General features: G+C 37.6%; 1 protein-coding gene across 4 annotated transcripts; it reads right to left on the reverse strand.

Moving 5' to 3' along the window:
- Nucleotides 1–513: 513 nt before the first annotated feature.
- Nucleotides 514–12,371, reverse strand: LOC106954777 (leucine-rich repeat-containing protein 51-like). 4 transcript variants are annotated; one of them, XR_001426423.1, is made up of 6 exons: nucleotides 12,288–12,371; nucleotides 9,032–9,237; nucleotides 8,645–8,793; nucleotides 6,905–7,052; nucleotides 6,542–6,681; nucleotides 514–3,021 (listed from the first exon to the last, which is right to left on the reverse strand). XR_001426423.1 is itself a non-coding variant. In XM_015044524.1 (5 exons), exons 1-4 carry the CDS (start codon nucleotides 12,364–12,366, stop codon nucleotides 6,908–6,910), a joined length of 579 nt encoding a protein of 192 aa, XP_014900010.1. In that variant the 5' UTR covers nucleotides 12,367–12,371; the 3' UTR covers nucleotides 6,179–6,681; nucleotides 6,905–6,907. The 4 variants fall into 4 exon arrangements, 1 of the variants encoding a protein (XP_014900010.1); XR_001426422.1 differs by lacking the exon at nucleotides 514–3,021 and adding an exon at nucleotides 6,179–6,325; XR_001426424.1 differs by lacking the exons at nucleotides 514–3,021; nucleotides 12,288–12,371 and adding exons at nucleotides 6,179–6,325; nucleotides 9,999–10,096.
- Nucleotides 12,372–12,377: the final 6 nt, after the last annotated feature.

Genomic DNA, 12,377 nt, shown 5'->3' on the forward strand with positions numbered 1-12,377 from the left:
ACATAACAAAAGCTTCATTTGGTGGATATATCTTTATGGCAGAGCATGAAACTCAGCACAGTTGGATCATTTACAGTGCTTGGCAGTGGCTTAATATCCCTTGAACATTACCACCGATTGTAATTGTTTTTAATGTCACATAACTAGTAAATAGGGCCTCCTCGCGGGTAATTTAATTTCAGTACAACAATTCCCTGACGGTCTCAGAGGTTTTATAATAATACATCAGAGGACGAACAGCAACATGAAGGAAAATAAACACAGTTAAGTTATAAACAAAGGACAGATTAAAGCAGAATTAGGATGTAAAACAACTAAGGAAGCAATTATCTATTACACAAAAGAGGAATGAGAATAGCAGCAGAAACACCGTGACACAAAAAGAGAACTCCGTCTCCACATCTGGTTCATCCTTGCAAACAATACTCCGATTCCTAAAAGCGCCATGTTAATCTTTTTACACGAGAGCAATTAAAAATAAACAGCATGTGAACAAAGGCTGAAAGGACATTTTAGATAAAAAGATGCTTTATTACTCCAAACGATTTCAATTTCAACTTACAATAGCACTCAGGGACAAAGAGCTGAGTTTTCTAGAGATGCAGGTTTGTTCAGTACGACAACTGGTACGTTTGGACCGACCAGGTAGAAAATGTCAAGCCTCAAAGCACCATGTCAGCTGTACATACAGCAGCAGAACAGACTGATTCACTTCATAAAATCAATTCATTAGGAGCAACAAGCATTGCTGAATGTAGAAATACTGAACAACATCTTAGGAGAATGAAAAAAAAAAAAAAAGATTAGGGAAAAATCTGTTTTCCAAATCATCATTTACTAAGGATTCCACCACCAGTTCCCAAAACTTCATCAGGATGAGCCAGAATTCCAGAAAACTATTTAGAAAAACTTGTGGGAAGATATTCAAAATATTTAAATAAAGTCATAAAGTTTAAATGCAATTAGAAAAAAATTTAAAATACTAAGAAAATGTTTGTAAATCTCTGAATTGAAAGAAAATGTATCAGAAAACAGAAAGATGTACTATCTCTGATTCATTTTCAGAGTTAAAGTAAGGTGATGTGCCTTTTCGTGCAGCGTGAATACCCGGTTACAAGCGCAGGTGCGCTGTAAAATATGACAAACATGTGAAAAATAAAAGTGAACATATAGCAGATACAATAGAGTAAGTTTTCTGGGCTGTGATCTGTAAAGAAAAAGAGCGCACAGAAAATTACAGAGAAAGCGATAGAAACTGGATCTCAGACTGAATGATAAAGGCTTACATTTTAACAAGACAACTACCTGGAGCACTGCAGCAGGAGAAAACAGAAAGGGCTTCAGGCAAAAAAATGTCATGGAGTGACTGAACAAGAGTGTAAATTTGAACTTCTTTCTCTAGTGAACATGGGATGCATGCACACTGTCATATCCTGACTGTTGTGTTGCTGTACCTATCAGGAAGTAAAGCATGTTAATTAGCTCTTAATTCAGCTTTCCCTTTGGGCTTCATTGACTAATAAACCCTTGAGGATTTTTGATGAGGAGATATTTCTGAAAGTAGTGCTTGTTTTATACTGAACAAAGAACTGAAAAAAATCTAACACTAAAATCTGGCTTTTGTCTGACAGCAATAAACTACTTTGCAGATGTCATGTGTCAAAAAGAATCACAGTATGATGGCCTCTAATTCTGGAGTTTTGGTCAGTAAAACCTTTCATAGACTTTAACTATAAACCTCTTTACAGTAATCAATAATGAACACAACACATGAAGGAAAAGAGTATCCATAAAGTTACAGTTACAACTTTTATAATTCAAAAATTTACTTAGTAACTAGTCTATACAGTTTTTTAAATTTATTTAAAAAGTCCAAGTCTTGTGAATTAATAATAATAAAAATTTAAATAACAAAAAAGTTATTGATGTGTTTCCAGTTTGTTCCAGTTTGGTGAGTCATTGTAGATGTGTTTGTTTGTTTGTTTGTTTGTTTGTTTGTTGTCTGGAAAAAGAACATGTAAAAGTTAAAGGGCACAATTGAAACCAGAGGAAATAAAAGCAGCGATGGTGTAACTTTTATAAAAATATGTTGTTTTCTTTTTACATGTTTGTATTGTATATGAAACAGATAATCTGTGTGAAAAATCTAGCTCCTCTGCATTTTCCCTGCTGTCCTACAGCCATCTGCAGGAACACACGGCTCCCGGTCTGACACAACCAATCAGAGGAAGGAGGCGGGTTTTAGCGCTGTCAATCACGCTTCTATATGGGCTTCTCACAACTGTTTCCTTACTCTCTGCTACGCTACAGGTAGTACACGACAGCAAAGCCTGCTATAAATCCTAAGGCTAACTAGCATTGACACCAATGACAGAGAATAAGTAGTTTTTCTGGAACTTTAAGTTTTTTCTCCACCATTAGCAAGTTGAGGATGGGGCTTTACACTACCGTCAGTCATTCATCCATTTATTCGCACACATTCACACAATAACGGAGGTAAACTACATCGTAGCCATGGGTCAGTCTGACAGAAGCAGTGGTGCCATTCTGTCACCATGTGGTGCTGTTTATGCACCACAAACAGCTTTCTTCTGCTGTTTATGTGGTGCAACATGGACATTGTTTGGCCAAGAAAATAGCATCAAACTTTACAAAAGTGTTTCATGATTTTCTGTTGATAGAGAGTATCATAAAACAAGTTTTAACATGGTTTTCTTTGAGTTGTTTTACATTAAACCAGCTCATTGTCTGACTATTAGCAATTCACTGCTCTGAAAATGTCTTCACTTTTTTTTTACAAACTCATTGTGACATGATATCTTTCTGATGCAGGTGAAAAAAATATATATATTAACAACAAACTTGTGTAGCCAAAAATCAAAAGGATCAAAAGTCTTCCTTACAGCGATGGCTCCACGGCAGCACAACTGGGAGGAAAGAACGGATTTTGAAAAGGTTTGAAGTTTTCATCTTTGGAATAACATCTTGTGTGGAAGTTCTGAATCCATCAGGAACACCAACCTGCACATAAAAAGAAATGAAATTGATGTTTCAATACTTCAGCCCCACTTCTGGTAGATGGTCAGTCACAATTATTGGATTGTTTTACTTTCAAAATTATAGCAATTAGAAGTAAAAGGAAAAAAAAAAACTTTCTCTTTGAGTGTTAAAGTCTGAACAGTTTTCAGTGGGGATCAATGATGTGTTGTCTGCAACCAGTGTTTGATATTTCTTTTAGCATAGGAACCTGCTTGTTTATATTTATTTGTGGAGCAGAAATGTTCCAAGTGTTTTTTTTTGTTGTTTTTTTTTGTTTTTCTTTTATCCAAGTGGCTTCACATTTGAAGGCATATGTCAAAGAGAGTTTCACCAGCATGTAAAATGTGCTACCTACTTTGTTTTTGAGACGAGCGAGTAGAAAAACAATTATCATCTCAAACAATTTCCCAAAACAGCTGCTCTCACTCACAGCACACAGAGAGAGTCACATGGTCAAAACACTAGTGTTTTCTACTTATTTTAAACACAGATTATATCCGACTAATTTCTGTTTTCCTCCATGTGGTAAAATAAACGATATGTCTTTTCTGTCCCATTTTACACTGGATACAGTGAAAACCAAGTGAGTGTTATCCACAGTCAGACTCCTCTCCTTTCTCTTGATATTTTTTTGATGTAATTAGACTTTCTCAGGAAACAATTTATGGGATTCTGCAGCATTTAAATATCGCTGACTGGATGCACACTGTCACTTTTCTTCATAATCTGAAAGATGCCCAGCAGAAGTCAAATCCTTCATAGCTCTAAACCATATAATCTTCGATAGGAGGATCCTTTTTTTTTTTTCTTTTTTTAAGTATAGCAAAAAAGGAGATGTAAAGCAAAGCAGCAGCTGCTGGGATAATTGCACACACACACAGAGAGAGAGAAACATCCACACACAGAAAGGAAAAAGAAGATGAGGAATGGCAAAAAACATGAAAGAGAACATTATATTTATCCTGCCTGCCACCATTAAACCCATCCAGAGCTGGAGCTCATTCTAGTTCATTCAGTGGAGCAGATGTTAATAGCTTAGCAGTGCTAGGCAGTAAGTGTTTAATTAGGTCTGAGGGAAAATGATTTATTAAACACATCTGGGCCAATAAAATATCCCATCACTGGATTCCTTCTTTTATGACTTAGGATTTTGATTCTTTCCCTAGAACCAGAAAAACAACCATCTTAGGTCTTCAAAAACAGAATGCCTCACACACACACACACACACCCACACACACACACACAGGCGAACTCTCTCCTCGTCCTGAAGAGATGCCTGAGGAACATCAAACAACAGAATGTCTGAAAGAAGAGCCTCTGTAAGGGTGTGTCAGTGATGAACTAGTGAGCTCCAGCATAAATATCGCTCTGGATGAGACTCTTCTTATACACTCTCCGTTTCCTCTCACACATGGTGGCCGGTCGTTTTGTCCCTTCAGCATTTCAGAACTTTAAAATTTTGCTTTTTTTTCTTGTCCAACACTTGCAGGAAGAGCCTTATCAGCCGTACCCTCCCGTCTTTTCTTTCCTCGGTCTTTACTTTTGATGCAGCTGATAAGGGTTCAGCATTTGAAAGGGATGGATGCATATATCAGGCTGTGCCTTGTTTTTGTGGTCATTTTGGGCCAAAATCAACACAAAACCATACATTCAAATAATTAAACAACCCCACTGATCCTAAAAAGCTTAACAAGAACCAAACAGCTGACTGTAAAGGACTCTAATAATGCTTTGGAGGGACTTTTAGCATGCTTTAATTGTGTTCAGCATGATTTTAATGCATTTTTTTCAGTGTTCTATTGATTGCAGGGCAAAAATGCAAATAAATAAATAAATAAAAAAAATGCAAATTTCCACACACTTTAAATAAGACAACTAACTTACAAGTAAGTTTTCAGCAAAAAAATTGGGGCTTGTTTTTGTACAACAATTCCTTAACATTGATGAAAAAATACGAGCTATAAATGAAATAATCTGCTAGTGGAACAAGACATTTTTTCCATGTTAAAACTTATAATATGGGAGGGAAAAATTTTGTTTTTGCAGTGTTGTTCCACCCTGTTGACTACATGTCTACACCTGTGTGCTGACCCACCAATCAGGGGGCAGCTGTGGGTGGAAAGACACACAGGTAAGAGGGGAGAAAGACCCCCTTGTTCAGAGCTGAATGACAAGCAGCAGAAGCAGAAAAAAGGCAGAGAATGGAAGAGAGCAGGAAGGAACGGCTGCAGAGAGAAGAGCAGAGGCAGAGCAGTGGACATCAGGGAGCGGGCAAAGTCCAGGGCTCTGCCCTCACAGTAAGTATAATGAGTATGTATGCTTATTTCCTGAACATAATTCATAAGAATGACTAGTTCCCTGCTTTGTAGTAAATTCCAACCATGCTCTGCCTTCTGGCAGAGTGTGAGGCTTTTGAAAAGGCTTGGACAGCTCTCTCTGGAGCCGAGTTGAACTTCTAGGGTTTTTGAACACTTAATCTGAGTTTCAGTCTTGTAACTCCTTTTTAGTTTTCAACAACTTTGTCCTGGTGGTGTGCGTAGTTTTGTGTCCTCTTTATTGTAATAAACTTTCAAACCACATTTTGCTTTTTATAAATGTTTTTTTTAGAGCTTTCATATCCTTCTAGTCACATTTTGTAACATTAAATACAACAGAAGACAAAAAACACACATAACAGAGGAACAGAGAAGAATAATTCATCTTTTGGAAAGAGGCCTTGAAGGTGTAATTGTATGGAAAAGGACCCAACGTACTTTTCCAGAACTTTATGGAGAAATTAATGAATGCAGGAACCAGAACCAGAGAGGGTGAGCTGGTGGATTAAACAGCAGCCAACCATTACGGGACAATTATATTTCAGCTGTCACAACATAAGGTGCTTTATAATTAATATGAGTTGATAAGTTAATACTTCAAACATGTGCTGGGTATTCTGTTAAGAACCCATCAAATAAAAAAAATAATTGAAAACCAAAAAAAATAAAAACTTCTGATTAATAAAATATTTCTCATCATGCCTGAATGCAACCGGACCAGTTGCACAATTATAAAAAAATTTCATACATTTCTCTTAACTTTTCGCTGAAATCAAGTGGTAGTTTTTACCAGCAGAACCATGAATAAATCTGACACATCAGATCCTGATTCATGCGTCTTATTTTACGGCAGCCTTTTGCATCAAGATAAAAAGTAATGTTCATGTACAGTAGCCAGTCTGCAGTCAAAACTCTCCGGAGTGCAAAGTATTTCCTGGTGCACCGTCTGGGCGAGCAACCGCCATCCTGACTGAAAGACATTCCTGGAGACTTTCTTTACAGTGCAGTTTGGGACATGGGCTAAATGTTTTGACCAGGAATCCGGAAGAGCAGCTTTCAAAGACGACCGAGTCACTGCTACACCTCAAACAAATATCGATATCAATATTCTGATCTACAGAATCTAAATTAACTCTCAAAAGATTTCAGTTTTGGTTTTGGCTTCAGTGGCCAGATTAGTCCTTACCATATGTTGATTCAGGGACATTTAAATCCACACAATTAAGGATTTTTCAGGGTGAAACTCATAAGAGGAAGGCTGTCACTTCCAAGGCTCATCTGAGAAGAATCTTCTGCTTAACAAGCCCAGTCAGTAGGAACATGAATCTAAAATAGTTTGAGAAGTTAAAGGGAGAGAAATTATTCATATGTATTAACTGTAAATTCTTGCAGGTGAAAATGCTGAATGCATTGTGGAGAAACTAATTTATTGTATTTGTCCAAATTTCCTGGAGTCACAACCCAATTATTTAATCATTTGTGATTATTTATAAAAAATTTTTTCTGGTAAAAAAAAAAAAAAAAAAAAAAAGAGAACTACTTGAATTACAGTTTAATCATGTTCTGATGCATCTTTGGGTCGTGTTCTGGGCGGTTTGATGTTCGTAGACCAAATAGACGCCAAGACTTTCTCCTGGCGAGTCACAGCACTGAAGTCCATCCTCTTCAGGTGAGGCAATATCGAAATAACGTGACTCCTCAAACACAGTAGAAGGCACATACATTAGATTATTTGACGTAATTTATGTCATTTCAACTCAATGAATGCACTTTGAGATCCATCCAGCCATTTTCTAACACCCTTGTCCCTTAGTGGGGTTGGGAGGTGGTGCTCGTGCCTCTCCAGCTAACATTTCGGGCGAGAGTCGGGGTCACCCTGGACATACAGGACAAACAACCATGCACACACACACTCACACCTAGGGAGAATTTAGAGAGACCAATTAACCTGACAGTCATGTTTTTGGACTGTGGGAGGAAGCCGGAATACCCGGAGAGAACTCACCATGCACAGGGAGAACATGCACAAAACCATTTAGAAAGACCCCGGGCCGGGAATCGAACCCAGAACCTTCATGCTCCAAGGCGTTACCAACTGTGCCACTGTGCAGCCCCACTTTGAGATAAGATTCTCTATTTTATTATGTTTTTTCTCACATTATGTGGTTTTTGTGAAAAAATAAAAGTCTGTTGAAGTGGTTCAGGCACCACACAGGAGAGCAACAGCTCAGTAAAGAAACTATATCTGGTGAAACATATAATTAATCACAATCCTTTCAGATGTAGTAAGAGGATGATAAATTATCACACATATTTTCTTAGTTGAAAAATGTCCCTGCACTAAGTGTTACAGAAATGTTTGAAAGAGTATATAATTACTTTGCTGTAACCTTTTTATGACACACTTGCTTACAGTTCTCATTTTGTTTAGTATAAAAATCGATGTATGTCTGCAGATATGCTGTCTATTGTTGGATGATTTTGTTGTATGCAGTGCTCCCCAGCCAATTTACAGTTTCATATTCACCCAGTCATGAATTTTTCTGTTACAGTAAACTCCAACTATTCACAGATTTTAGCTTTTTTAACAAGTTTGCTATATATTGGTATATTTTTCTGCTAACTTTTGTTTTATTGTTGTTTCTCTGTCTGTTAGTGTTTATGTATTTTACTGTGCTAAATAATAAAACCGGACTAATTTAACTGAAATTACTTTACTAAACTTACTCCAAGAAGTCTTTTGTCAAAGGGAAACTGGACAGGCATTTCCCAAAAAGAGAATAAAGTAGCTTAAAGCAAGCAAGGAGCGGTAATTTTGAAAAAGAGGCCAAAACAATCTCTGTTCTCATTTACGTTTTAATTAAAGAAATATCACGTTGCAAATGATTTTTTTGTTTACCATTCTCACCAATCAATGGCAAAACTTGTGTTACAGAAATCCAACCCTGCTTATAATTGCCAACTAGCTTTTTCCACGTTTCTACTGGTATTTTGACAATTTATGTTCAGTGCTGAGCTCCAAGTGACAGAGGTTGGAAGATCGTCTTAATATCTACCTCATCTTCAGGTGCTTGTAAAATTAAAGCATTACTGTAAACAAGAAAGGACTACATATTCATAAAACTCAATTGAGAAGGTATGAAGCTACCATACCTTCATCAACCTGTGGATGTTGAAGTGATTATTGTGGAATGGGTTGGCATTTACACTGTTACACTTATAATTGCAAGGCAAAATTGAATCAAATTATGTTGCTATGGTAGTTAAGTTGATAGTTAAAGCAAATCACCTGTAGCCTTTGATGTTTTCAATCAAATTTCCATGAAGTGTGATGGTGTGCAGATAATTCAGCTCTCCTAATTTGTTTACTTCACTCAGGCTCCAGATGTCATTGCCATGCAGATACAAAACACGCAGCTCCTTTAGCTCACATAAAACCTGGAATACACAAAGACATGCTGTTCAAAACGAGAATTATTACATTTAAAATGAAGAAGCACAAATAGGAATGGTTTTATTAAATGCGTGTAGACTGAATTACGTATAGAAAATATAACGCATGTAGACAGACAAGGAATAGGCTCAGTCAAAAGAGGTACAATGATTTAACCTGCAAAACTGACAATTCGGCTTAGCAAACAGGTACATAATGAAACGTAGTAAAACTAAATCTTACACATTCAATACTTGTTATTTTGTTGCAGGAGAGATCCAGCCAGCCAAGCAATGATGGCTGAGCCAGAAAATGACTCAACATGAATTCAAGGCCAACGAGGTTTGTGATGTTGTTGTTGTTCAGACGCATCGACTGGCTCAGGTACTTGTTGTTCGAGTCGATCCTTAAGGGGCGCAGGGGAAGGCGGGGAATCTCCTCCAGAGCATCTAAACCACAGTCAGTCAGTTAAGCGATCCAGGAATAGTTTTTCAATTTTTTTTATTCTGCTAAAGCGCATTTGTATGTTCCTCTACGAGATCTCAAGAATATGATTAAATTCAAATCAATAAACGGGCAGGATTATGTAAGGTCAACCTCTCTGAGCTTTACAACATGTTAGATTGTTATTCACTCATATAAAACACACCTGGAGTGTTTTGTTGATTCGTTTTTGAGAAATCTTTGAATCTCCCATAGCAACCATTCGGCTGTGCAAAACGCTTTCGGGGATCGAATAGAGCCTTTGTCAACGAAGCTCCTCCATGGAGCTGCAGTTTCTAAGCTTCAGCATTACAGAGCCCCCCTCCCCCAAAAGACCCCCACTCAGCTCCTTCAGACTAGCCAGCAGCAATTAGCAAACACCTGGTGGAACTGAGCATCTGCTGAGCTCAGTTTACGAGCTACTTCTCAATGAAACGCTGGTAAAAAATATTGTTTAGGGTTAATAGAGGAGCCATGTTGTGACAACTTCCTGCAGGCAGAGTGCCAGAAAGAGCAAAAGTTTCTTAAAGAGACAGAGGCCCAATTATGAAATTACGAAATAAAATTCATTTTAAGTCGGATTTGACATATACAGCATTTTTATAACAACTGAATGTGACATAGTTATGTGATTGTGCTAAGTGGCTGGAAAACACATAATACTGCCCCTTTAAAGCAAACAGACCATTACAGTTTCTCATTGTAAAGACAAAGTAGAGAAATGTACCTGTGACATTGTTGAGGTCTTTGAAAGACAGGTCTATTGGAGGACCATACATGTTAAGTCCTGAATGTTCTCAAGTGCTTAGCATGAAGCTAGAGATAAACAAACTGGCAAAGAATTCTCAACATTCAAAAGTAAATATATCAATTAAAAATCTGTTTCCAAGAGAGAGAGACAGAGAAATTCTCCCATCAACACTGACAATATCATAGCTATGGTCTATCAAATCTACAAAGAACCAACTGATGAAGAGATTTTTTGATTATTTTTATTATTTTGGCGGTGGATGACCTGTCTATTTTTTGCCGATACCATGTTGCAGCTCACCTCCACCTGCTTTATAAACTGTGTCTGACTTCATCAGTGTCATGTCTGCTGTCAGTGACACGGCTCTGTTCTGTACTCTGGGGTCACCGCTGCCTCAGGCGTTCCACTGCTGCAGATGGAAGGGCAGGAAGGTCCCAGAACAGAGAAACCTTACCACAGATGAACTACTTTAAATTTTCATGTGGTTATAATTATCCTTCTTGATGAGAGCAGTTCTGATTGATTCTTGAAATATATGAATATTAAAAGGTTTGTCTTGAGGAGTGACACTTGATGAAACTTCTTTTCATTTTGAAAAATGAAAAGGATTGGGAATTTTGTATATAAATAAAAGGCTGTGCAAAGTCCTTTAGTCAGTATATATCTATTTTAATATTTTCTTTAGCCATTTAGCATATTGGCTTATTTTTGTCCCTGCACAATCACATAATGTGCATCATTTGTCCTTGACCTTCATGCTTTCTTCTTCCAACAATCTTTCTGCAGATCTAGATTTCCTTTACTAGCAACACTTGTCACCTGCCAACACTACTAGCACCAGTACAAGGGTTAATGACCACAGTAGTTTTGCTTGATTGGCCAGCAAGTTTATTTGCTGTTAATGAAACCTGGGCTTCCTCAAAACCTGAGCAGTACTCAGAATTATAACGTCAAGATAAATAAACTTCAAGCTGAATCTACATAACTTGAGCTTCCTAAAACAATGACCTAAGTCATTTTTTGTCAAAAATGATTTTGGGGGAAAAAAATCACCACCTCTTTTCTGCCAAAAGATAACTTAGGCAAAAAAAAAAAAAAAAAAAAAAAAATTTTTGCAAAAAAAAACTTTAACAAGGTGACAATATGCGTAAGCAGCCATGAATATGAAATGCAAGGTAAAATACTGAATACAAGTCGGCTGAATGGAAATAAAATGCAAATGCTTTGCAGGGCAAACTGCTGGACAAGAGCGAGTCGAACAGCTGACAGAGGACGAGTAAGGAGATAACAGTGGGAAACGTCAATCAGCAGCTTCAGCTTTTACTTCAGCTATTCGCACACTCGAAATATATGTATGCGCGTTTGCTTTGCTGGCAGCACATTAGCATCTCATTCAAGGAGCAAGGGCATAAGAAGAAAAAAAAAAAACAGACAAATAGACAGTAAGCCAGACTCAAGGACAGAATGAGATGAGGACACTGACGGGAATCAGGATCGGTGTGAACAAATTAAATAGAAGTTGTGTAAAATATTTGGACAGTCAGGAGATTGTGGCATTGGGGACATGCATGATGTGAGTGTGTGTGAGCAGAAGGAGCTTTGAATTTATTAAGACCACAGATCAAGAAAAAAGGTCACTTTTGTTGAATAAAACAGCAAATAGGAGACCATGAGGGGCGAAGGGAGGACCTGGGCTTCTAAATAAATGGCACTGTGTGCTCCCTTTGTGACCATCATCTGGTTGAATGATTGGTTTAATACTCAGGCGCCACAGTGACGCTGAAGAGCGTCACTGTGACATGGGACTGGGGAAGCTTTCCAAACAGTACTTTTAGGAATTTTTAAATTCCTAAAAGTACTTGGAATTGGAAACCAGCGAGTAAAAGCAGTGAAGTTAACAGGCCAAGAAAAAATCCTCTGTTCTGCCTCCCAAAGGATGTAAATTTATGTTTTATCATTACATATAAATCTTGAGGTGTGACTAAATGGAACTACTTTCAGAGGATTTGTTTCTGTCATCTAGATTTCTTTTTTAGATAATTCAAACTGAAAAACACAAATGAACAGTCCTGCTGTTAATGAATAACTGTTATGCATAAAAGAATCAGAAATGACGGATAGCATGTTTTTGTTAACATTTACTTCCAGTCTATTGCGTTCTTACTTCTGTCCCTCTCCTCCATCCCGACCTCTTCCTTTTATTGCGTTCAGTCTTGAGGTCATGCTATTGGCTAACTGGTCATCCAGACACACATGGCTGCTTACCTTGTGTTGGCAGCAGAGGTCCAGTCCAGTGTTTCTTTAGAACGTGGCAGTTTGAAAAGGTTTCATCTTTGGCCCACATCTTGACTGTGT

Source organism: Poecilia latipinna, unplaced genomic scaffold (assembly GCF_001443285.1).
Source record: "Poecilia latipinna isolate Pla-1442-1.1 unplaced genomic scaffold, P_latipinna-1.0 Scaffold680, whole genome shotgun sequence".
Lineage (NCBI taxonomy): Eukaryota > Metazoa > Chordata > Actinopteri > Cyprinodontiformes > Poeciliidae > Poecilia > Poecilia latipinna.